The sequence below is a fragment of the Sylvia atricapilla genome, chromosome 3, assembly GCF_009819655.1.
Source record: "Sylvia atricapilla isolate bSylAtr1 chromosome 3, bSylAtr1.pri, whole genome shotgun sequence".
Lineage (NCBI taxonomy): Eukaryota > Metazoa > Chordata > Aves > Passeriformes > Sylviidae > Sylvia > Sylvia atricapilla.
This window is the reverse complement of record NC_089142.1, coordinates 65770889-65798809: the sequence shown is the minus strand read 5'-3', so window position 1 is coordinate 65798809 and position 27921 is coordinate 65770889. Positions and strand designations below refer to the sequence as shown.

The window sequence follows — 27921 nt, the reverse complement described above, 5'->3', positions numbered from 1 at the left end:
AAATACATCTTTGGTTCTGATCCTGTATCAGACAACAAAGAGGCACATACCACCACCCCCCAGCAAACACATAACACAATACACTGTTTAAAACATGACAGGATTCCTCTGTATAGCACATTTCAAACAGCTAGAAAACATGAATCATTATTTTGTGTCAATTCCTGTATTAAAATTTGTGCTTAGGAGTTCAAGGATAACCTTGGGGGCAATTTTATTTTGTTTTGGGGAGAGCTGTTCTGAGTTAAAAGTACAAAATGATTTTCCTTCTGGTACAGAGGCATGATGAATGTCATATTTTCAATCAAACTTGAGGCTTTATCTGTGAGATGGCAGAGGTCAGGACAAGCAATTCAGTCCATGCTTAGTATCTCTTGCACAGTAAAAAGCAGTAAACAAAGTCAAAGGTTAGAACAAAGAGTAATGCATGTATATAAATACTTATAATATACATGTACACACAAGCACATTCACATACATTTCTATTTATGTGGAAGTCTCTTTGGGGCTCATTACACAAGTGTAAATAGAAATTTTAAAATGAACAAATTACAGGACATCCTCCTAAAAGAATCTACTGGGTTCCAGAAAAAAAAAAAAATAGGCAGTGACGCACCTTATGCTTTGGCATAGATCTTTTGGGGGTAAATGTCCCTGAAAATTTTCTTTCTTACCTGTGAGGGTTGCTAAATTTAATGATCCAATGCTGAAAAGATTATTTCCTTATCTTGATTCCTAGTTTCATTACCCTGAGGCTGAAAGAAAGAGTAAGGATATCTCTGGCTCCTAGGGCTCCAATGAAGACTCTGGCCTTGTTTGCCAGGAAGGAAGAATCCAGCCTTTTCTTTCAGATCTTCCTATTGATCTATATGCCGAGAGAAGTACAGTAGTGAAATGCAAAATGTTTGTTTTATTGAATACTGGCTTTGTGTTGTTTTTTTTTTTTTTTTTTTTTTTTGTTAACATTTCCTTGTGCAGTCTGTGGAGAGAGTCCAATAGACTTCAATGAGAGCCGAAGCTGGCATTTTGTATGTATGGTGTTTACATATACACACATACACAAACTGCACAATCTCAAAAACAGGGAAAAGATGTTTTGGAGGGTGGTAAATACCAATAATGTTTCTCCTCCAAGATGCTGAAGTGTGTCACTGTGCCTTTGCCAAATCATCAGTTGCTTATTGCTTTGAGTAGCAATATAGAAATGTAAAGCTGCAAATGTACTTATTAAATGAAAATAGAAAGGAAGGTCTACTCTAAGATTTTGCTGAATGAGCTTCTTGCTGTTTTAAACTTAATGCCTTCATACTATTTTGATAGTGGTGAAACATCTCTGTGTCATCCAGACATGACTGGTAGCAAATTATTTGTAGCTTGATGCAACTGCTACTCTTTGGTGAACACAGTGATTTCATTTGTCTTTCCATTTATCCTGTTGTGAACATGAGATACAAACAGGCATGGGATTTCTTAGGGTTTTTTTCAATTTTTCTTTGCAGGTGTGATTGCTGGAAAAAATACTGGATCCCTGTGGGTCATGGTATTTTCAAGATCAGCCCCCAAGTGAATCACAGCCACTGAATGTTGTAGGCAATGACTAAGCTAAAATCTTTCTCACATAAGGTGAAATTAAAATTCTGTCACTCTAGAAGATTTTGCATCCTTACAAAGGGTAATTTTAGAAAACATAGGCCTATATATGGTATCATTAAAGAAAGGTATTAATCTAGGAGTCTTTCTATAATTTTGGCCTTCCTGAAGGAACGGGAGTTCTACCCATCAGCTTGAAAAGAACTTGCTTGGGTTTAGGGAAAAACACTGACTGGATATTCATATTTCTATAGCACACAGTAGGGGTCTGAGGCACACCTTAATCTGGCCCTTCAGGCAAGGCTCACTGCACACAGATCGGACCATTCCACTCTTGTTCATCTGGATCCTGTAGTCATCAATGTTGAGCACGCCCTCGTGCCAGGTCCCAATGAGGACGTAGTCATAGCGGTTGGGCTCTATGTACTGTAGGTTCATGATGTCATATCTGCAAGGAAAGAACAATAAGTCACTGTCCTGCAACATAAAAGACAAAAAATTTACCTTGCTGTTCTTCTTCTGCCTCTAAATATTCATATTATCTCTTAATACCAGGGGCTTGGGTTTCACAAAAACCCCAAATCCTTTATGATTTGCAGCAGAATCATAGGAAGGGTCAGCTCTGATTGACACACAGTTGCTGGTTGCCTGCCTTGCTTGCATAAAACTGTGGGTAAAATATGTGTCCCAGAAGAACTGCACAGCAAAGACAGTAAACTCTGCTGAAGATGCACGTGTAGGCAATGTCTGACTGCAGTTTTCAAATAATTTGTCAAAAGTTCTTTAACCTTCACTTGGTGTCTGCATGCAGGCTGGTTGTAATATAGCCCTTGCTGGGAGCTCTTAAGCAGAAATGCTCAAACCAACCAAACTGGTTTGCCATAAATTAGCTGGAAGCTCTAAATTCAACCATTCATATTATGCAGCCCAGTAATTCTGTCAGGAAAAGTTAGCGCCTCAGTCACAACATTTACTTCCTTACCCTAGGCAAGTAGGAGAGCACTTCCCAAGAATAAGAGAAGAGAAACATAAAAAACTGCTACAGTAACCATCCATCCTACCCCATTGCCTTCAATATGTTCAACCTGATGTGTATATATTCCTCTATTGATAATTATTATATTCATTCCTTTACACACAGAATTTAGCTTGATTCTTAGTAGGAAATAACCCAGAATGGAAGAATGAATGTTGGAGTGTGTACAAAGAGGAAGAACAACAAAAGATGCTAAACCCACAGCCTGGTCTCTTAAGATGAGAAGGGATGGTGGGAGGGTTTGTTTAATGAATTACAAGAGAGCATTGAGAACAAGGAATCAGCATTACAGCTGAAAAGTATAAGATGAAAAATCATCATATATTTTCCAAGCCTGGCATTTACTGCCTTGCTCTTCTGTACTGGATTGTCTTAATCTCTGGAGGAAAAAATCATTTGTTTATAATGGGTGTTGCTAATCTGTACATACTTTAAGTATGAAAGGTAAGGTAAGCCAAGTATGAGCCATAAATAAAATTCGGATGGTTGGTTGTTAGCAAAGGGAGACATCCATTTGTTTCTTTTCCATCTTGAGGTTCACATATGCAAAATTTCAACTCTCTCTGCATTTCACAGCAGGAAGAGGTGCTAGAATTATTCTCTAGGGTAGAGTAATTTTCTTAACTAAGTCTTTGAGTTTCTCTGGTTAAAGATGATTTAAAGAAATGCATATTTACAGCTGTAATTAGACCTCAGTTTTACAAATACGCATGTTCAGATAATGCCAGTGCCACTGCAGAGCTCCACCAAACCACATCTGAAAAGGGACCCCTGCCACTGGGTTCAATGGAGCTCCAAGCAGGATGCAGCTCCATTGGTTGGGAATTGGCCACTAATCAAGGCTTTGCTTAAGAAAGGGGCAAATTTCAAATTCATTAGCAAACAATTACTTCTCATATCCCAGTTCTTCTAAAGGAAGTGCCTAAAATAAGAAATGCTGTTTCCAGGCTTGTAAAGAATCAGGATAACAAGAAGCAGTGAGAGTCAGGCATTTCATAATGGATACTCAACAGACAGGAATAAAGCTCAGCAGAAATGTGCATGCCTCTTTCTAGCAAGTGAAATGTACTTGAATTTTTCATTTGACCTTATATTAGACTGATACAAAGTCAGTTACTCTGGGCTGGAAAATTAATTTAGGAAGGGGAATAAAAGATTACTAAAACCTCACATTCTATTAATAGAATTTTTGAGCCCACACAGGTTTTTTCATTTTTACAAAAATACATCACAAGGCACAGAGTAGCATTAATGCAATATCAATTAAGAGTTTCTCCTGTGTTCTTGTAATACTATTCCCTTTCCTATAGGTTACCTGTCAAAGAATAAAGTATGTAGATTAAAAGCTCTTACACAGTATTGTGTTATGACAAGTTGTAGTACAATGTTTGTGGCTTTGATATGCAGCTTGAATTTAAAGTGGAAAAATGTATTCTAGCAAATACACTTGGTGTATGGAGATGTGCTTAAGTCCTTTATCCTTTCCTTCTTTTTCTCAATGAAAAATCTGTTATTTGAGCAAAGACAAATTCAGTGCTGGAATATCTCCTCCCATCCTCTTGCTCACGTATGTACAACTTTGACAATTTTGGGCTGTGTCTATGCTAAAAATTATGACCCCCAAAAGAAGTGGGTTTGAAAACAGTTGTGAAGCTCTCAGAGCCTGAGACTTCTTGGAGGCAGGTGTATTTCACATACAGAGCAGCATTTAAAGAAGCCATTAAAACATTCAGCAGGTAAGAAAATTAATCCTTCCTTTAATATAAGAGCAGACTCTCTGGTATATTGGGAAATTATGTGACCCAATAGATGGTGTCATATGGAGAAGTTACTTGTAAGGCAAGCCAAAATATAAATCAGCTGGTCACAGGCACACTCTTACTCTCTAGTTAATCTGAGATAGCTGAAGTTACCTTTTTCCATAGTCATAATACCAGACTGGCACTGATGTTTGCTATCCTGGATGACAGGATGGAAAAGAGCAATGCTGAGCAATGCTGGAATGTAAATGGATGAAATAAATTTTTTACATGAAAGTTTGAAGGCTTTGCATAAAGCAGAATTTGATTATTTACTCTCAGCATTGTAGTAGGTAATGTTGTCATGACTGAAGACTGAACAACTATTGGAAATTTTGGACTAAATAGATTGACATGGTTCTAAGTCCAAGTCTAGTTAAGATTAAATGTTAGGTGAATTTTTTCTCTTAACTTGTGACCCTAACCTTTTCTCCACATATCAAAGGTTCGTTGTATGGGCTGAAAGTTCTCCCACGTGTTGTCACAAAGCATTTTATGGTCACAGGTCTATGCAAATTGTTTGTTCTAGAGAGGTAAGGTTCTTCATACCAACCAGAAGGTAAAAGGAGGAAATTACCTAGGATAGATCAGAGCTAAAAAGATATCTCTGTAGCCCAGAGAAGGATGTTGTGTTGACTATTGCATCCTTCGCACCTTTTCCACCCATTTCTGGAATTTTGTGTGATATGATTTCTACAAAGGAAATGGGAGCTACTCAGTGAAGGTAAAAAGTGCAGAAACTTTAGCAGCATGTTCTTAATGACAGTATAGTGAGCACATAGAGCTGAGTTTCAGAGTTATATCCATGTCATTTTTTCCCAGAGGCAGTGCGGTCAGCTAAATGACTGCATTTGTGCCCTTCCAATAAAATTTTACTTCATGTTTCTGTGTAAGACATACTCAAAGAAAAGATTCTTCACAGAAGAAATACATCTTTGGCTGCATGATTTGTGTTTTCCAATCTCATTTTGACAAAACCTTGAAACCATGAATTGAGCCTGAGACAGAAAAGGTGTCATATCTGAACAATGACTAAGGTTTTCATGAAGCTGTATGTGTTTCAAAGCAGGAGATTATGGGAGTGCCAGACAAACATAACTACAGGCAACTCTATCTGCTCTACTCATGATGATCACAATTAGGAGTTTGTGGAAGTGAATCACTCAAAGAACCTCACAGGTTTTGAAAATTATGAGAAAGCTTGCTGCCTTCTAGGAAGAGATATTATTCCACTATGTGAGGTTAATTTGTTTACATGATTTGAGGACAAGATATCTAAAACCTTTTTACACATTTGTGTGACATTCTTGCACTTGCATAGAAAAGGCAAAAAGATAGGAAATTTCATAGCAGACTGACTTTGCTGTATTTAGGTGTTGCATGTGGTGTTTATCTTTCCATTTTGCTGAGGTACAAAAGCTCTTCTGGGTATTGACAAAGTGCAATGGTCTGTTCACTGATCCACAAAGAGACTTTCCACATGAAGCTGTGGGAACACTGCAGACTAAAGGTGCAGATGATTCTGTTAAACTACTGCTGCCATACAAGGATCTGACAGAATGTGCGGATCACAGTTCATATACACATAGCCATTCTCTGATACCATATTGCCCATGTCATAAATGCCACAGATTGATCCAAGAGCTACAGAACTAATAACAAAAAGGTTAATTGAATTTCTTTGCCCAAACTTGCTTCCAACCATGAAAATATAAGCAAGGAACAAGAACAAAAAACCTGCCTACCTAAAATAACCTATCAAATTCGAAGTAGGGGAGAGAATCAAGAAAAATGAACCTTGCTATAGACCAAAATGATGGTTGGAATAAATTCTATCATTCTGGCATATTCAGAGAAATATCCTGATATAAACTCTCTTATGTTTTGAATTCGGCAAGTGTTCAATCTAATTCTATGCTTGGTACTGATGAGAGTTGTGGAAATGCTCTTGGGCGACAAAATAATAAATAGGAATTAGGCTAAAATTGGAAAATTACATCTAAACATCAAACCAAATAGCTAACAGACAGAAAATGCAGCATATGCAAAGCTGCAGTAATGCTTTTATGGACACAAATAATGTGCAAAAAGCATAAAGCTACACTAAGCAGTAATTTCTCTTTATTATCTAAATTATATGTGCGAAGACTTGATTTATGCATTTGTGACGATAAGTATGTGTTCAAATGTAAGGGAATTGTTTGCTTCTACTTTCAAAGCCTAACCTAACTGATCTGTATCTTTGACCAAATAAATTCTGAAGTCAAAGCTCAACAAGACTAGTTTTTGTTATTAATTAAATGTAACAAACTGTTTAAATATGACAATAGAAAAAACACATGATATAGAAAATGGTAAAACATTGGCCAGTTTTACTAATAAAACTTAGCAATAGAGATAAGAGTTGCTTTAAGACCACTGTGTCTTTTGAGTACTCTTCGGAGGCATGAAAAGACACGAGGACTATGTTTGCTCCAGAGCCCTCCCTTTGTGTGGTGTTGGCACTCAGATGCACTTATGCAATAAGCCCAAAGATGGAGTGAGAGAGCCTTTTATAACACTTTAACAACTCAGTAGGAAAAAAACTTCAGTGGAACAATCCCTGGGTAGGTTTCAATTAATAATGGATTCTCTACTTCAGCAGATGAATTAAATGTATTTATAAAAATGAAAACGAACAAAGAAAAACCCCCAATGTGTTTAAATAGAACCTAGAAAACTAAATGAGAGGAAAGATCTCTAGTTTGCCTCCATAAGTGAAACAAAGGTGACGTCCAAATCCACAAAAGTGCTGTCTTACCCACTGCTTGGGTACATCCTGTGTCTGCTGGGGAGGCTGAACAATAGCAGCTACCATAACTGGGACCAGACCCCAAATGAGTGAAACACAGAAACTTCTTTCAAAAAAACCCCTATTATTTGTCCTGCCCTACACTGACCTATCTTTAAATTCTGGGACTGGAATTTGGAGTGAAACAAATTAAGGGGATCATAAAGGAGCTTACCAATCAACACTGAATAGTTTCTGGCAAGGTTTCAGCAGAGCTCTAGTTGGAAAAAGATCTGCTCTACACCCCCTCTATTCAAAACCACGTCAGGTAAATGCTTCATTAATTTCCAATCATTTGTATTAGGGTTTATGCATACCAAAACCCTGGTGCTGAGACCCAACTGTACCTTGCGCACCAAAAGACTATGAGTTACGAGGTTTTTCATCTGATGCTGCACTAGAAATTGATAGGCTCTACTATAGCTCCTGTCCCAATATAAGATACCATGTGTTACCAGTGTTATTCCTGGCTGTTGGAAAGACTGATCCATGCTTTATGCTTTAGAATAAAAGCCAAAGAAAGCTACATCAACAAACACAGTAACATTCCCACTTCCCCCCTCTGGTTTAATTAGTTGAGATGAAACCTCTTTACCTTCCAGGGGCATCTCCCTTTTCATCAAACCAAACTTCTTCTCCAGAAACACCAACGAATGATGATTTGAGGAGGAACTCCAAGAGCTTGCTGCCATCAATTGGCTTCATAGCATCACACAGTCCAACATGTCCAGGGCAAAGGGAATGGTGCATATTTTGCAGCCCATAAGCCATAGCGTATATTGCATTGATGACAAATCCCATTTTACTGTCCTGCACATAATTTTCTTCTAAGCTCTCATTGCCTGCAATAGTAAGAAAAATGTGTTATTATAAAGAAAAATGAAATTACATGAAAATATGAAAAAGTAATGATATATAAAAAGGGATTTCCTTCTTCCTCTTATAAAGCTTTAGAGGCATAAACAAGGTTCCAGGCAAGGATTTTAAATAAATAATTAAATAAAACACTTGCTCACCACCACCGCAGAAATCTTGAGTTCATTAAAAGTGAAATACTTCATGAAAAGGCACCTGTTTAATGAAGTTGTCATCTTTGGTTTGTTGGGTTTTGAATTTTTCCTTGTGATTCCACAGCATTATTTATTTTAGGGAAGATTAAACAAGAGGATAGATTTCCAGTGGAACAATTTTTGTTAGTGATTTCCTTGAAAATTTGACTTTTTGTTATATTTGAAGATTTTTATTTTTAATCGCATGATTTTGAAGGTCAAGTTAGGTCCTTTTCAATGTTAATAACTAAACAATATAAATCAGCATCATTTCTTGAAGTATCAGAAAAAGTAATTTTAATTAAAAGTGGAAATAGATATGCCAGTATGGTTTTGCTACAGAAAGTCAGCCCAAGTTTTTGACGCTGAGTTTTTGTGTAGCTGCAGCCTGAGCAGACATGAAAGTCTCCTTCGTCTGATCAGAAACAACGTGGCAGCAGAGGCTTTCTCCGCACATGGGTTTTCCCTCTGAACTGCAGCTGGGCTGGCACTGTCAGAGCGTGCTGTTTTTCGGCTGCACTTCACATCAGACCATGCTGGGTCCGGGGCAGCTGCCTTCTTGCCTTCTGCCCGCCGAACTGCTGCAGAACGCTGCCAGCGCCGACCCCAAGGCACTGCAGACCTGTGCTGCAGAGGCAGCTGGAAGTAAGAAACCTCCTTGTTTTGTTTCTTTCCCCTTGAGTCATTCAATCACAATACGCTCCAAATTGCAAGTTGCTTTTATCTGCAGGCCTCCCACGTTACTCGATGTTTAACAGGCAATTGCAATCCAGCCTCTGTTATTTTGTCTCAGTAACACCTTGTGCACACCGGGGAAGTAGGATGTGTGAGAGACGAGGTGTTAACTGCCACTTCTCGAATCCAGGTTGGAGAAGATATTAGTCATTTTAATATATTGAAAGGAGGTAAAAATCTGCAAGTTCACCAAAATTTTCAAGTTAAAAAATAGTTCCTTACCCTAATGTAGCTATGATTTGGCTTTCAAATCAAACCATGAAGACTGTTGTTACATTTAGCATTGGAAAAGGCTCTGATTTGCTAGGTCTTCTGAGTTTGTTAGTCCTAAACCTCAAAAATTTCAGCTGGGAATTCATTAGGACAGCAGAGATCTCAAATGCAGGGACATCTGTCTTTCCCTGACTTGCATTGCATCTGGACAAGAAAATTTTTCCTCAGTAACTATTTTCCATATGAGCTTAGCATAGCAAACAGATGTGATGGTGAATTTAAAAAGCTTTGTGAATATAGCATAATCTGACTGAATGAGTTCATGTGCTCCTCACTACCGTACATTCACCACCAGCACCACCAAGCAAGGAACAGCTTGAAAGAAAGCAGAAAGAAATTCTTTCCAGAGGCAACATATCTGCCACTTTCTTTGTGAGAGAAGGTTCACAGCTCCCATTCAAATCACATGGAACAAACACCATTCAGATTCATGTTGAGAAACACAGAAAGAATAAAAACCTTGTATGCAAGATGGCAGAACATTCACCCAGAGATACAGAGAGCGTTCCAGTGCTCCTCACTTATGTACAGCATATCCTAGACATCCATATGTCTCTATGTGCTAATAGTCTCAATAAAGTATCTGTCGGTGTGTTTGATCAGCTGATTAGTCCCATAGGATTAGCACACTCTGAATTTATCACTGATTCTGCTTTCCTGTAGCTAGAAAATGCAATTGTTCTCAGTCCCTCAAAGAATTAGAGACAAAAGGAATGTAGGTTTGGCAAGACCAGCAGTCCTCTTGTGAAGTTTCTGAGCAGCAGGTTGTGGAAGAGATCACAAAAAACAGATAGTGCACAGCACTCACTATCTAGCCTTTTCTACATGAAGGTTTATCTCAGATCTTCCTCAATTTTTTAATTAGTTCAAAAACGGAGCATAAACATAAGGATAGAATCCATGTGATTCCTGAGGCAAACCTGCGTGTAGGTGATGGAGGTAGAAAACAATGTAACAGGACTTGACAATGCTTAAAAAGAGGTAATTTCCCTTATAAATGTATTCACTCACCAAAATGTGTTTTGGATTATCATATTTCAATACAATTTGCATACTTCCAAAGAGAATAAATATTTGATGGTTGAAGGATTTGCTTTTGACTATTTTTGAATGAACAACTAAATGAAGGATGCAAGCGTATAGTCCCACACTGCAGAGGTGATTGCCCTAATGTCACCTATAGAAATAATTGCATTGTAGTAGGAAAGTAACATGTGAATTGTCTGAACGAATTGTCTCCAGATCAGTAATATAAAACTCTTTATATATAAATAAGATATTTTCCAGTAAGTCCAGAATGAGCAGTCTAGCTTTGCTTAAACTTAACTTCCCAGAGTCAAAATCCACTCTATTTCATTTTCATTACTATAAGTTATTGATACACTTATGCATTTGAATTTGTATAATTCACTTAAGACAATCTGAAAGAAATGTGTGGGTTTTTAAAACAAAATATATAATGTAATTTTGTTCAGACAGAGACAAAACAATATCCAATTCTGTTTTCATAGGGCAAGTTATTAACAAATTCAAAAGTATTACTATATTTGTCATGGGTCATCTCTATGAAGTTGTCTTTTTTCCTCAGTAAGTCTTTGAAATGTAACAAAGAGCAAAGAAGAATTGTCAACAGTGAAACTTTTCTCTTTTCCTTTTTCTCAGCCTTTAGAGAAAATATCATTGATTTACAAAGACTAATAGAAAAATATTTTGCTAGTTTTCTTCCTTTTTATTTTTTAAAGTTTTGGAGACCTTAGCTTTCAATAAGCAAAAAACCCCCTGTATGTCTTAAGTCATGTGAATACTGAATTAATTGAAATCACTCAAATTAGGCCATCAATTTTTGGATGACCTTGAAGAATTCAGGTGTCCTAAATATCTTACTTACTTAACTTTCTATTGGCTGTAATGCAGATCTCCCTTTAATAATTTTAGTTTTAAACAATTTTACTTCTCAGTAGTCTGGGTCAAATATTTTATCACAGTTTTGATTTTAGTCTCTGTTTCTGTCAGTAAATCTTGGAGGACAAGGGCATATACACACAAACACTACTAACCAGAAAGGAAAAGAAGAAAAAAAACAACAAACAAAACCCAACGAAAAAGCCAAACACCACATCCTGGTTGCACACAACTGAAAAATGCTCCCAATAGGGCTAGAAGTGATACTGAAGTACAGGGGGAAGGAAGGCAGAGAAAAGAGTCCAAATTTTCATGGAACTCAGTGTTAATCTTTCCATTTACTATAATGCACCTTACAGCTGACTAATACCAGCTTCAGCTAGTCCTTAGAAGGATGTGACTGTGAAGCAGCCATGAATTTAGTTTAGTGCTTTTGCTGTGAAGTCAGTGTGGAGCTAACAGTGCTCTTGAGAACAGAGGGCGTATTTTGCAAATCCAACATGACAAACTGAAAAGAAGAAAAAATATGCTATTGGAATTATGGCAAGACAAGAGTTAACTATCATATGAAAGTGAAGATAGTAGCTGTCTCTTCATATTCAATATAAAATTCAGCACCAAGTATTACTCGTTTGCAGTCCTCAGAAAGGTTAGGGCAGGAGAGGATTTGTGATGGAAATAAATGTAAAAACATTTTGGTTGGAGAATCTAATGAATACCTAGCCAGTTGGCAAATTTTGAGCAAACACACATATTTGATAAAGAACACAGTCTGTTCATAGATGACTCTTGATTAGCTTAAAAAGCCAAAATCTGTTCAGCAAAATTGTTATAAAGGATATTTCATCTGGAATCGGCAGAGAGTTTTATGATTTGCTATGGTCATCTGCTGAATATTTAGAGTGGAATAAAAAGTTACCAGCTGTCATAAAAACTACCTTCATTTCTGGTGGTCCTGACAGAGGTATGAAGGCATTAAAAATTGTATATACTGCTTTCTCAATTTGCAGTGGTCCTTTCCAGGACTGTCATGCTTCACGGGAATGCCAAATGAGATTTTAGCTTTGTTGCAAGTTACGACATGGGTGATGGTTGTAGTCAATGAGTGTTAATTTATGGAAAAAAAATCTAGCAGGCTAACTTGGGCAAAATTTCATTGGGAAAATGAAATGAAATGAAATAAAATAAATCTTCCACACTTGGATTGCATATGCCAAGGAATAAAGAGGGCGCCCCCCAAAAAATGCCAGGTATGAACTGTTAGAGCAGTATGCAGGCTCATAGCAAATGTCCATATGTATTGGACAAATGGTGGAGGCAGATTCCTCATGCTCCCTTCAGCCCAAACATACGCTGCCTTTACCACAGGGTGCCCAAACACTGGAAGAGGCTTTCTGCAGAGGTGGCCAATGCTTCAAGCCTCTCAGCAGCTGGAGCCATTTGAACAAAGCCCCTAACAATCTGCTTTAATTCTGGTCAGGCCCAATGGAACTGGAATTAAAAAACTCCAATGAAACAAAAGAACCACCAGTGGCTCTGAGAATCTGCTCATCTTCCTCTGTGCAGGTTTGTGTAGAGAGGTGCTAGTGTCATAGCATGTCCTTGGAAAACACTAGAGGTCACATATCTTACACTGCTTCATGCTAGAGAAGACCTGACGCACTTTGACCACAACAAATTTGTGTCACAGGAGCAGGGCAGAAGGTCTGAAGTTTTTTAATGGACCAGTCATTTTAAATCTGGGATCCTAAAGGTAAGAATTAAAGATTATTCTGGAAACTAAAGGGCACATTAACGATGAAGAACAAAGTTATTTAGTGCTGATTTTTTTAAAATTTTAGGATATTTGGCTACTTAGAAAATTTTAGGATATTTGGCTAACTACTTATTTCAATTAGATGCTTAAGTATTTAATTATGACATTATCTTTGTGCACATAGGAGAGAAAATGTAAGCAATTTTACATTTTTGTTTCGTCACCAGTTTCTAGAAAATTTTTAATTTTTAATTTTATTTAACTATAGAATTGTTTAGGTTCAGAAAGGATTTTAAGATCATTAAGTTCAACCTTAACCTGACACTCCCATGTCTGCCACAAAGCCCTTTAATGTCTTTTATGACAGTAGCCAGATTGTATTCTAGCTGGGTTTTGGCTCTTCTAATTTTCTCCCTACACAGCCTCATGAAATTCTTGTAGTCCTTCGGAGTTGGTTGCCCCTTCACTCAAATGCCATAAATTCTCCTTCTTTTTCCCTGAGTTCCAGCCAAAGGTGTCAGTTCAGACAGGTCAATCTTCTTCCCTGGCTTATCCTTCTGCACATGGGAACATTCAATAATGAATAATCCTCTAACAACCATGCCAAACTATGATTGTATAAAATAATTTTTGCAAATGGTTTTATTCCTTTTAACTCATTTGCCATTATTGATTCAGTTGTTTTAGAAATATTGCCAGTTCACTCCCTCTTATGTTCTATTTGTAACATCTTTTTACATTATCTAACTTCAAAGATAACAACAAAATCATTCAACAAATTTCCCTTAAAGGCACTGCAAAATGAATAACAGAGGTTATAATGTCTCTAAATGTGATAAGTACAATGATGGTGTATTTAAAACCTGTACATCTTTTAGTTTACTCTCTTTATATCACCTTTTTGATAACAAACACATTCTGTTCATTAATATTGCATGGCTAACGAAATCTGCACATCTTAAGAGTAAAAAGTGAACTTCTGTCCATGCTAGTGTACTCTCTATGTCCAAAAACAAGTCACGGCAACAAGTCATTTATTGTGTATGAAAACATCCAAAAACCTCTTCCAGCCCACAATCAAGTACACAGTGAAAAGAAAAACAAAATAAAAGTTTTATTTTACTACATAACTGTCTGATTTCCAAGACATTTCAAGCTGTAGCTGATTGCCTATAAGGAAAAGGCCAGGAAATATTATTTGGTGACTTGAACAAGCAATTAAAAAATAGATCAGGGCCACAGGTTCCACTTGCCATGGGCTGTCTCAATGACTTTGCTGTCTCTATGTGCAAGCTAATGTGACCACCAAAAATCTGTAGAAAAATTATCTGGGGGAGACCATATTTTCCAAGCCAAAACATGGCAAGAATAAACAAGGCTTTGCTTTGTTCTCAATTAAAAAATCATCTGCAATTTTCATGAGACAGAATTGATAGGCTGAAAAATTTCTCACAGACCTTAATAAATGTCTCATTCAACCTACAACAAATGATCCCATCAGGGTAAATTATTGTTTCTTTTATGGCTTCTATTCCTAGAAAACCCATTACTATACTGTTTTCAAACAGAACACGATATGTACAGTTGTTACCACTTCACTTCTCACTTTGATGTCTCTATCTTTGCAGCAGGGAGGCAAGTCCAAGAGAGGCAGCTAAATACAGTGAAAGAGAGGATAGATCTCATACATGGAGGATAGGGCTATCAAAAGGCACAAGACGAAAGAGGTAACTCAATTCCCATTGTATGTGAACTATTTGACTGGACAGAGGTTTGTAAGGTAAGGCTGAGGAAGGATGTATTCTTGTTATATAAGAACAGATGTTTCCTTAACTTCCCCTGAGCATCATGTTGCCACTCTATAGGAAGCAATGCATTTCTCTGTCTAGAACTGCAAGTTTCTCCACTTTTTGGCAAGAGAGGAAGCAGAGCTTTCACAGGAGGAATATGTGAGTCCTACACCAGATTTTGAAACATGCTGATAAACATTCAACATCTTACAGTACTCGCAAAGCAATAAATGAAGTTCATGGGGTTTCGGACTTTGTTTTCAGGATGCCATTAAATCAGAAAGGTTTTGCTTCCATTCTTTAAATGGTTTTTATTTCCCCAAGCAAAGAGATTCAATTCATGCAATTACATTTGATGTATTTTCCCCTGAAAAGCTAGGATAAAATTACAGTTACCAGTTGAGATACCCTGCTATTTTCTTTCTGAGCATGGTAAAATCTATGAGACTCTCAGATACTACTGCTTTGTTACATCTGGTGAATGTTGTTTTTTAATTGGGATTAGTGTATTTCTTTTCTTGTTAAAAACTAGAGAGAAGTGAATAGAAACACCCATTTGAAAGCTTGGTGTTCAGCAAAAGCTGCTCAAAAATTTGCACTAGAATTTTATAAGGCATTAACAGGATGGTAATTTCAGCAATATTTGTATGCAAGGGGTTATTTTTTATCCCTAGCATAGTTAGTCAAACCACTGGTGAAATTTCTTCTCCTGAAAGGAAGTTGATATTAAATTTTAAAGGATTTGGGTATTTTTAATTCTTTTTATCAACATATCTTTTACAGATGTCAACTCCATGGCTAAAAGAAACCAGAATGTGAATTCAACAATCAAGATACAGGTTCTCCCTCATTTCAGATGTCTAACACCTAAACCTTAGAAGATTGGTATCCATTTTATATATACCAAACACCACCAGTGTCTTCAGTTTCCTTGCTGCTTTTGTGAGTATGCCATGTTATTCTCCAGTGTTCAAAAGGAAGTGTCTTCCTTTTATCTCTTCCTGTGTGTCAGAAGGAGTGGGGAAAGATTTAATTAAATTTACTTTCTTGGTTCTCAATATCATGTTATGTAAGCACATTAGGGCTTTAAGAGCTTAGTGTCAAAGACTCTGGAACAATTTGTGGCATACGCAAATACAACAGTGCCACAGTGAAGCTGAAACATTATGAAAAGAAATGACTGTACAAGTCGCTGACTCACTCATTAATCAGCTGTGGAGGGAGTGTCAGAGTCCCTAAGCACAGGGCAGGAGAAAGGGGACCCAGGAGCACTGCCAGCCCTATGGCAAGTCTGAATTCATGGGTTCAACCCATCCACCACGTGACTTGGGAGCAAAATAGAAGGAAACTCATCTAACTCCTCCTTCAATTTCCAACCTGCAGACTTAGCTAAACAGACCCAAGAGTCTGAAGCCTGCTCCCCCCTCTGGTCTTTCTGCCTCTTCCCATGGACATTCAGTCACTCACACAACCATGTGACTCTAGGAGGAGCAACAAGTGACAATGCACATAACTCATGCTTATACTGAGAGAGATGATAAAGATCTGTTCTAATGTGTCTTTATCCAAGAGAGTAGACAGTCTCCCTTCTGTGACCCAGAGAAGCTAAGGAGGGGACCACCTTCCTAGGGCTGGCTGCAACCTCAAGGAAATGTGAAGATTGGGCATGCCTGATGCCACAGGACAATGCAGTGGTGAGCAAACAGAGCACGTCTGGCTGACATATTACATATTCACAAGCACTTCCAGCTAATGCACAATGCTGCAGCCCCTATCTGCCTTCAGAAGAGGCTGATAGAAGGCTGGAGGCCTTCGCAGCAATTACCAGAATGGCTTTGTCAGAACTGCATCACTGGAGTGGGAGGCAGGTGAGGGTAAACCAGACCTGTTGGAGAAAAAGTTCCTTTTCCACGTCTCCATAACTCAGCATTTCCTGCTCTGTCTCTTGTATTGTTTAGCAGTAAAAGAAGGGACTTGGACGGAAATACAGTGCACCACCTGAGGGCCATGCTAACAGCACAGCTGTCTACATGCCAGATGCCCCAGGAGAGTGCTGTCTCTTCCTTCGTTAGGCTGCCCCTGGCAAGGTGTAGCTCTCCAACACCACAGGTTTTGCTGTCGTTTGTTCCCATGCATTCCTATCACTGAGAGCTGAAGAGACTAATCACAGAATTGAAAAGTTGCAGGTATATAAGTCCACAAAAGTATATATAGCAAGGAGAAAGGAGCAAGAAACTAGGTAACAAGCAGAGAAATTTCACAAGTTCATGTACAGAGGGACATGGTGTTAAATGCAGGTCTGAAGAAACCCTCTTAGAACAGATGGCTTGACAGAAGCTCATCAGCCTAATAAAGATTCTGTAGGGGATGACATGGCCTGAATCCTCTGTGTTTCTTCCCACCAGGCTAAAATTCCTCATAAGGAATTTTACTTAGAAAAAAATAAAGGATTTATGGCCCTATGAGGAGGATATGCTGAGATTCCTTCCTCACTAAACAAGCTGGCAAGCTGGCATTTGAAACCCCTTCTGCACACATCCATTGCTATGAACTGTTAAAAGCTTGGCAGGACATTTTACCATTGCTTCCCCTTGTTCCTAGCTTTTACTGGAATGATATTGATGAAATAGCTCTGCAGTGAAGACTGGTTTTTAATGAAATAGAAATGGAAGTATCTACAAAGTATAACTCAGTACAAAGTGAAAAAAACTCAGCCCACTTCAAAGCATTAAAAAAAAAATCTTTTTGATCTTTGTGTGTGTACTTCAATGAAATCAGCTTGAGAAGTCCAATTCACATTATATTCAACAGTGAAGCAAGATAACGAAAACCTGCCAAAAATGCTAAGTTTTGAGGTTATTGATTGCCTTGTTTTGGCTATTATCTTAATTCCTGTTCTTTGGAATTAATAGACTGAGAAACAACAGAAAAAAATAACTCCCCGTATTTGAAATAAAACACTTCCTTTATCTTATACTCCCAATTAAGCATCAGTTCAAATGGTTTGAAAAGAAACATGACTTTGTATTTTGGTGCCATCATTTTCATGGCTGCAGTCATGTGCCAAACCAGACGTATAGTTAAAAATGCCATAATGCAATAAAATTATGGACATTCATTTTTATGCACACTCTAATGAAAATGTCTGGAATTAACTCCATCATAAAGTAAGTAAACTGTAAGATATTTCATCTGCTTGCAGATCATAAAAGTCAATATTCGGTCATTCTAGCTTAGGGAAGTTTAAATTAATTAAAATACTGATTAAAATACTGTGATCACATATTGGAAGGCTTATGGAACTGACCAGGAAACCGCATGGAAATACAGTGGCTTATTATGGCCAAATACTCAAACATGATATGCAAAGCTTCAAACTGGAAATCAATAAAACTCTGATATTGATTCTGAGCTTGGGAATCCATCAAGTCAGTTTAGGCTTAAAAGAAATCTAAGCTAAATCAGATAGTTAGGAAGTAACATTAAATTACACATTCGTTCCAGAAAAATCAACATAGAAGGGAATGTGAGCTGATTCCAGCACATTTTTTTGAAACAGAGGGCAATTATTATGAGAGCTTGAGAAATAATTATTATGATTAATTTGTTTTCCTTGAATGCTGGACTGTGTACAGTCCACCTGCAAAATGACCACAATATGTTCTTTTAATTATTTGAAATTATTATTTACCTTCTGCAGCAACATATTATTTCCCATTTCATATTCTAATTAGAAATTAATATTTCATCCTATAATCAGGAATAAAATATGCCAGATAATCTTTGATTGAATGGTTTGTATATGTAATCAACATAGACACTGATTTCAAGTCCTAATATAGCATTTGAAATCCATCTTATCATTTAAATAACTGACTAAAATTTAATGCCGAAAAAGGCACTTGAACCGTCAGGCTTGGTCCTAAAGGACATTGGCAGCAGCAAAGTTATTTTAATGCAAGATTCACAAACAGTGGGAATGGAATGGAATGGAATGGAATGGAATGGAATGGAATGGAATGGAATGGAATGGAATGGAATGGAATGGAATGTCCTTTGATCTGTCTCAGCCTGTTCATATTCTCATCTGGTATAATGGGTTTGGCTGGGAGGTTATTTTGGGGGGGTGGCCATATTATTATTATTGTTATTATTATTATTATTTTCACTTATTTTCTTCTGTCCCCTTTCCTGGGAATAGGAAAGCAGAGAATTTAATTTGTGACTATACTGTGTCTCACATAGTAACTCTGTCTGTTAGAGTTCAACTATAGACTATGTCTGAGCCTCTCTCAGACTCTGCAAGGTCCCACAAATGTCCATACTCCCAAGACCTCAGGCACAAGTTTAATCCTATTTAATGTAGTAGTTATCACTGAGACTTCAGATCTATCTTCATCTCTTGCTTTCTTCACAGCCTTCTCCCAGGGCCATGTGGATCCTGGCCAAGATTCTCTAAGAGCAAGATTCCACAGAGACCATTTTTTACATGGCCTGAACTCCTGGGGAGAAACAATTAAAAAGAAAGAAACCCCAATCTTCAGTCTTCCCCTCTCCCTCAGGCAGCTGTGTAACCTTGTTGCTGTACTTGCCAATTAAAGACATATTTAGAACTACTATTCTTAACAGATCAGTTACTTGGAACAAGTCTAGCAGATAATAAGTTGCTGCTACTCTTACATGAGACAGGAATGAACACAGTTAAAATCAAATTTATTTGCAAATGTAAAGAAATGTGTGCATATTTTTATGCTAGTTTTAATCACGTTTTCACTCCTAATAAAAAGAAAAAAAAAGTCGAGTCAAATACCCTTGTAGATGTCCCATTGTAACACGCTATGATAGAGAAATGGAAAGTTCAGGAAATAGGTCTGATTATATTTCAGGTGTTATGCTTTTCATATGAAGCCTGAGACCTTATCTGAAAGAAAGAGATGGAACTCAGTAATTGTGCTGCAGCTTTCAGAACATTATCCACCATACAATACTTAAATTAGGAACCTGAATACAAATTCAGGCACCTTATTAATTGACTTGATTAATGCCTGAATTCTCTAGCTGCTGTTGACTTTCATGGAAATTATGGCAGATCAGTACCCTTAAAAATCAGGCCAATTTATCTAGGTCTCAGAGCATGCACTTGAGAAGCCTAATTTTGAGCATCTTCATCAGAAAATGTTGGTTCAGAGTAGAAAATAAGCAACTTTTATATTAACCATAGAATATATTACCACCAAATGGGGCAAAGGAATTAACAAGAGGTCTGTTCTCAGTATATGTTAAATATATGGCACCAGCAGAAAACCCAAAACAAAAAGTCAGCGTCTTCAGATGAGAGTGGAAAAATATGATGATGGCAATAAAATACACACATTCATCTGTGCTCCTGTCTGGCATGGAGACAGAAAATGGAACAAATCATAAACTCTCTTCCCTCCATTGATCTAGATTTGTAAAAGTCTAAGTAGTGGCAATTGTCAGTGTGCGGGCAGGAGATCCTGAGGACTTTAAAAAGTGTGAGTCAAAATGTCATGTTAACAGACCAAGTACTCTCCTCATGGTAGGACACAAACTAGCTGACATGACTGGTCTTTTCCTATCTTAAATTCCAGCTGTTCTGCATGAGTACAAAGAACAGTCAGGAAAGATATCCACTATTTAATGTGCTTTAAATCACTATTGATTTTAGAGGGGCTTCAGAATTCTTGTCTGACAGTGTAACACCCCTCAGCCAGTACTGCTGGGGTTTTTTTGTTTGTTTTTTTTTTTTATTCTAAGAGAAGAACAAACCTTCTTCCACACTTCTGTTCTTAATGCTAAAACTACCAACATTAGCTGTCAGAATACAAATCAATACGAACACCAACGCAACTTACTTCTGCAGAAATACAGCTTATTCCAAACTTCTCCTTTTCCAAGTTTGCTGTTGGTTTGGGGTTTGTTTTTAATAGCCCATATCCTTGCACAAGACAGCCTCTGTCTGAAGGACTGGCTTCCTGGAGCCACGTGGATATCCAATGTGCAAGGCCCAGGCTACACAGCAGTCCTGCAAACATACAGTTTCTTCCAGAAAAAAAAACCTGGCTTCCCAGGACCAAAGCCAGATGCTGCAGCTGCTCTGGAGCTGAGGAGAAAAGTGGTCTTGGCCACTCTAACCAGCTAGGCCACTTTATAAATTAGCAGAATACACTCACAATTTTTGGTGAAATTAAGCATAGTTTTCAGATGATTGTTAGGACCACCCATGTGTTCCCTTTAACCCTTGCAATATACAATAATTTAATCACAAATACACAGATCACAAAGACCCACCTTACTTTCCCCTTACCCAGGCACCTGCCTAGAGCTGAGTTCAGTATCACAGAAATGATCCATCTTAAAGCTAAGCTAAGATTAGGAGTTTCTGAGCAACGTCTGCACAAGGGCAATGCATCATTGATTAGAAGGAAGCTAGAGCTAAGCAAATCAGAAGATCAAATAAGTGGTCCTAGCCTGTATTCACATGTCAAATTCAACAGAAAAACAGAAGCAGAATTCTTTCTGATCTAAAAGAATTTTAAAAGCATCCATTTTAGCCCACCTCTTGTTTCCCTGGGAGTAGCCAAATGTGACAATGCAGAAAAAGTACCTGAGATCTCACAAGAAAATGCGCCCTCATGCTATGAATATTTAGACAAAATAAACCCAGAAAAAAGCAGTGGAGTAAGCTGGCCTCTGCAGAAAGCAGACAGTTTACTGCATAGCCTGATGGGTACAGTGCTACTGCTTTGAAGAAAACAGCCCTGCTTTTTCGTTCCTATAGAGCTGAGCCTGAATCCAGAGCTAAAATTGAAGCTTTGAACTGGTGGGTTACTCCAAAGCTACTTTCTACTGAATGAATCTCAAAAACCTCAGCCGAAGGAAACATTTTGAAATCATCTGGTCTAGCACCTTGCTGTGCTACAGTGGTTCAGCCAGCAACTGAGTGTAAATGCAGTATTTTATCTTTTTTCCCTAACTCTCTCCAATCAAGCAAACTTTTGCATTTCCCCAGATATCCCAGTATGAATGGGAAAACAGAGATTTATTCTAGCAGCACTGCTCTTCAGAGCACACAACTTCCATCAGATTATTCTCCCTATGGATGCAAATACAGCATATTCTGAGTAGGAAATTGTGTGGTTTTCATGGTTTAGGTTTTACCACTCAAGCTCATAATGTATTGTTCTTTAGGCGTCTTCTTGCCCACAATCTTTTAAGAGGAACCCATTTATTTTAAGAACACTACTGGCTAATTTTCAGAAATTATCCTTGTGTACAAAAAGTATCTTTAGTCTGCAGCTAGACATATGTGAGTATGTGGGACTGTGCCTACATGTGTTAGCCTCCACTGCTTCTCCTTTACACCTGTATTTATGGGGTAATGCTGCCAGTAATGACAACCTGTAAAATTGCAAGCCGAGTTTAAAACTTCCCACCTACAGGTAAATGAGGAAATGGAAGATATCATCAAATAAAAGACATGGGAGGCTGACAGAAAGCAGTTTGCCTTGTGTTCAGATCAGTTACTTCTGTTATTTCATCTGACTGACTTTCTGGTTTGGTTAAATGTTTATATCTCTGCTAATTGTTCTGATGCTCAACCTGCACAAACAATTGATTTCTAGGAACAAGTACTTTTTTTTTATTTTAATTGTGTGCTTTTGTCCTCACTGTGCTCCTGATAAAAGTTTAAATCATCTGTGGCAATCTGAACAGTAAGGAGTGGCCTTGTCTCTCTTCTAGGCACAGGAGACAGGAGCCTGAAGGAGGCACAAGGGAGCATGATTCAGGTGTCCTCTTCCTTAGTACCACCATCAGTTCATCCATGTAATGAAGAAGGGTGAATGTCACAAATCTACCTGAGTATTTTTTAATCCCAGAAGTGCAAGCTTTTACTGTTAAAATCCGAAATGGAAAATGTAGGTGTAGATTCAGAAAATTTTTGCTATATGCTGCTGAAATATGCATGGTTCTGCAAACTGTCTTTTACGCTGTTTACAAAGGCACATGTATATTGCTCCACTCCTTTATGTCATGATGATGTAATTTTTTTGTTATGGATCTCAAAAGAATAAAGATATTTATTTTTATTTTATATTGATAGACAGCCTGGTTTAAAAGTAGTTTTGGAAATATAAAATATAAGATAAATGTAACTGTTTTTTCCAAACATGGACACAAAAAGCTAGAACCAAAGGAACAAAAACCTGGCCATTATATCTTTTCTGAATAATTCACATGATTTATCACAGATAAGCACATTATTAATCCTCCTTATCTTTAAGCCTTAAAAGCTGCCTGTAACACTGTCTGGGAAAGAAAATGAAACTACAACTCTCCTGTCTTCTCTGCTGCAAAAGAAGACTTGACTAAGAAATGTGGCAACTAGAATATTTTCAGACAAGTTGTCCCCAGTAGACTTCATTCTAGGTGCCAATGAAATTTCAATCAGTTTTGATCACTACTGGAATCACTGGGATCTTCTGCCTCATACTGAGGAAAAAGAGCATGATACAGGACCTAAATATGTAATAAGAATGCAAAGCAGAGGTGAGCATGGACAAGTCACAGGATACTTAATGTAAAGTATATTTTGAAGAAATTATAGCATGTCAATAGCTTGATTTCTTCATCAAAGGCTTAAAAATATGTCTCTCATACACCATAAAGATTATTTACCTGCAGTGGCTGACTTGACAGAGTGCACACCAGGCTGTTGTCTTATAATTACTTTTTTTTGAATTATTGTAGTGGCAATAATTCCTACTGTAGGTGCTCCTGCTGATGAAAAATCTCATGGGACAGATGATCCATGGGGGAGCCCAGCAGATGTTGAGATCAAAAGAATGTTCTCAGAGAAACATATACATACTTGTCTGACACAGCATGATGAGCCCTGATAATGTCTGCTGGATCTAATTTGTCCAACTCTGGAAACAACTCAGCTCTATTCATAGCAAAGCATAAATGCCTCTTCTGGAATATTTAGCCTTCTTCCCAAGCTTCTTTGGCTATCATTGTGTTTTGTTTATGATTTAATATGTTATGACAATTCATGGTGCTCTTCCAGAACTGGCCAGGTGTGGTAAAAGTGTATGTCTACTGCAGAAAGGAGAAGGGAAAAGATACACCTTCTTAGGACCAGACTTGACACAAGAATACTGTGGACATACAGATCCTTGGCAGGAATAATGGCAAGCAGCATCCTGTAAGCAGGATGGTAACAACAGCACAGGCAGTGACTGAGTCGTGTGACTATCTAACCAATACCACCATCCTTGGTGCTCATCAGGCTGCACCTAGAGCACTGCACATGGTATGTTAATCCCTTACACAGAAAGACACTGACAACCTGGAGTACCTGCAGCAGAGGGCCATCAAGATGGTGGGGAGCTGCCATCCTTGCCTTTGAGGGCAGACTGAAGGGCCCGGGCTTGTTCAGCCTAAAGAAGAGATGGCTGCAGGGGAACCTTACAGCAGCCCCTCATACCTATGGGGTGGTTATGAAGAGGAGAGAGACAGGTGTTTCCTAGTGAAGCGTTGTGAAAAATAAGAGATGACGGGCATATCTTGGAACAAGAGAGGTTTAGACTCTCTCAGATATGAGGCCAAACTTTTTCACATTGAAGTACTGGAACAGGTTTCACAGTCACACTGTGCCCCCTTGGAGGTTTTCAAGGCCTGATCAACCTGGTCTGAACTGATGACTTACTGTGCTTTTACAGGGTCTTGGATTAGAGTCCTCCTGAGCTATCTTCTAGACTGAATGATCCTCTGATTCTTGTGACTCTGGATGCACTCAGACTGATTGCTTGCAGTTCTCTTGGGCCAAGATAGGAATTAGCAGATAAAGCAGTTCTTATGGCATGACCAAAGTATGAGTAAGTATCCTAAAGGGAACTTGGACTATGACCTCCTTTGGAACAAAAAATATCTACATTTCTTGTTCTTATCTGCAGCAAATACATTTACTGACAAATAAGCCTTCTTCACAAAGATCAATTGAATTGATGAATGAATCATGAATTGCCCACTTTGTTCCACTTTGCTCTATTGAAAAATGTTTGTGCTGATTGCTTGCCAATGTATTTTGTTGTCCCAGCAGATGAACTGCTGTGCGCATAATCTGTTATTTGCATCAGTTCCATTACCAATTGCATAACTGTCTCTTGTGGTGCAGAGGAGGACTCAGCCCACCTGGTTTACATAAACTCCAGCCATTGTATTATCTGCCAGGAGGGGAATAAGGCATTCTGTAAAGGAGCATTGAGATGTCCCTACAAGTAAGTGTTTGCCCCACACTGAATTTTACACCATTTTTGTGTGAGTTTGACTTGCATTTAATTTTGGCCTATGTGAGCTCAGCATATGCAACAGAGAAAGATTAGCCAGTGTATTTTTGTGTGAAAAAACCCCACTTCCATTTGGGCTATCAGATCAGGGAGGAGAAAACATCCTACAAGTCTGTTGGAAAGATATCTGAAATCTGTTGCTTGATGTACACAGTCTAAGATCCACCCTTGCTGTCCGTGTACAATCTGCAAAATGCAGAAAAGACTGAGTTTTCTAATGAGCTAAGACAAGTAGGGACTATTCCTTGGAGCAGTACTTGAGGCTGTGTGCTCAGGGAACTTTCTGTCAGGTCCATCTTGAGTCAGATACTGCCTTAGTACCTCAAATTCAGAAACAGCCATTTTGGTTACAGTTAAAACACTCTGTTCTGTTCTGATTTTCATCTGAAGGGCATGAAGAATGGTGTAAATTTATGAATTCCACTATGTGTCAGGGGTCCATGGAGAGCTGTAGGACATGCTTTGTTTCCTACAGACAGTAGCAGCTATGTGGGATACATTACCAGTACTTTAGTGGCACAGAAAATTTAAGAACAACTCTGTACTGGAAGAGATTTTGGCCTGCTAGATATCCAGGAAACTCTAGGAGAATATCTATATACAAATGTGCATTTTCTACTTTGATATATTGACTTCAGCTGGCTGACAGGTGCCCACCAAGCCACTCTCTCACTCCTCCTCAGCAGGACAGAGGAGAAAAATGTATAAAATAAAAATTAAATATGCGTGAGTCATGATAAAGGCAGTTTGATAAAAAAAAACAAAGACCATGTATGGATGAAAAGGAGAATGTATTCTCTAACTCTGTCACGAGATGTCATCCAGTTACTTCCTGGGAAATAGGGCCTCAGAATATTGCTTGACAAGACAAATGCCTTAATAAGAAATGCTGTTCCACCTTCTCATCCTTTCTCTCATCCTTTATTGCTGACTATGACATCATATGGTGTGGAAACTTTAGTCAGTTTGGGTCAGTTTTCCTAGTCATACTCTCTCCTGCTGTCTTGCTCACTTCCAGCCTACCAGCCTTTGAGGGTGGGGATGTGGAGTGGGAAAGAGCTTCAATGCTCTGTGAATGCTGCTTGGCAGTGCCCTAAAAAACTGGTGTGTTACCAACACTTTTCTAGCTACCAATACAAAGTACAAGACTATGAGGGCTGGTGTGAGGAAAGTTAAGCCCATCTCAACCAGATCCAGTATATCTACATATAATAAACTTTCTATACTAGAATCCTATTGTGGAAGAATATCTTCTACAGCAGCTGGAGAAAGAGGGAAGGAGAGAGGGATAGGGAAAGGCATTCGATTACATGAGGCACTTGGCGAAAACATTGCAAAGACTGAGCCAAAAATAGCTCCCACTCATTTGGCTGCCACCCAAGTGGGAAAAGTAAGTTGTTTTAATTTTGCGACAAGGGATGATCCAAATGAGCAGTAACAGCAACAGTCTTGATGGATTTCTTCTCCTCCGAAGAATTAGTTGCTACTACTACCTAGTTCCAGTAATCCAGACAAGCTATTCTGAAAATGTGGGAAGCTGTTAGGCATTCTAGAGCCTTCATGCAGTAGAGCACACCCTGACTTTCTTCCTTCCAATAGTGCTTAGAGCAGATATACCTTGGTTGGTTTTTTTTCCCCCAAAATATGCATGTTCATTCAGGGCTCAGTGTAATATGAGAATTTCTGAAGGACAAAATCAGTCTTCTCAGAGACTGAATGAGGGAATTCCAACAGTAATTCCTGTCATCAGAGAAAGGAGATTTCTAGGAACTAGCTTTCCCTTGCTTTGTAGACAGTATGCAATCCCAAGCTAATGCTGACTCAACAGTAAGAGGGTGTGAGAAACTGCAGATGCAGCAAGCTGTAATTGCTTCAGGAGAAGTCCTTGTCTATCCATGAATGACAAAAATTGAACCTCTCATGTCAGTGGCAATCCTGAATAAATCACTCAGTAAACTGATTAGATTGTACATGAGTAAATTATAATGGACAGGCAGTAACTGAAGATACAAAATTTGTTGTTAATCTCCTTTTCAAAAGATAGATAGGTTCAAATAGTGTGAATAGTTTTTAATAGGGTATTTGAAGAACATCACTGTCTTTTTTTTTTTCTTTTTTTTTTTTTTCTGATTGCTCCTAGGAAACCTCTTGCTGTGTAAATATAATTACACTATGCTTGCCGATTACAAGAACTTTTATACATGGTTCACTTTTTCATGATATAATTTCCTGAGATGTTAGCTCTCCAGACATGGAAAATGAACTTGAGTGCTATTGCCTTTGAAAATTGGTGTTTATGTTCAAGTATGGGTGTCTTTTGTTCTCAGTAAGGTCTAGCAGCACTCTTCTGTAATACAAAAGAGGACATGACCCATAACAACACTTGTTAATAATGTGCAGGGACTCCTGGGACCACAGGGCACTCAGCTTTTTTTTTCGATGATGCATGGCCCTATGTGCCTTTTTCATAGGATTATAAAGGTAAGAGTAAAAGCTCTCAGATATACTGGAGATAAGGTGCTTGATACCAGTATGGTTAGTGATTATTCTCCTAGGGTGATGTAGGAGTGACTGGAGTACTTAAATTTGTAGTACCACAAAAAGTCAGATCATTTATTGGCACTTTTAATGAGTTTTACTTGTTAGTGCTTATTGTTTATTGAGCATCATGGAGTTTATCCTTCAAATTTGTGTATGGAGATAATTTGTGAAGGAGGGGAGAGGAAAGAGACTCCTTTTTTTAACAGAGAGTGTGTGAAAAGGCCTGTCTCCAAATCAGTGAGAGATA

General features: G+C 38.1%; 1 protein-coding gene across 2 annotated transcripts in view; it reads right to left on the bottom strand.

The window, feature by feature from the left end:
* Nucleotides 1-27921, bottom strand: part of GRM1 (glutamate metabotropic receptor 1) — a 178923-nt gene that overhangs the window by 35235 nt on the left and 115767 nt on the right. For both annotated transcript variants that reach the window (XM_066315635.1, XM_066315634.1), the window contains exons 4-5: nt 7851-8097; nt 1870-2038 (exon numbers count right to left, since the gene is read on the bottom strand). In XM_066315635.1, the coding sequence (XP_066171732.1) occupies nt 1870-2038; nt 7851-8097 (416 nt within the window). The remainder of the gene's footprint in view (nt 1-1869; nt 2039-7850; nt 8098-27921) is intronic.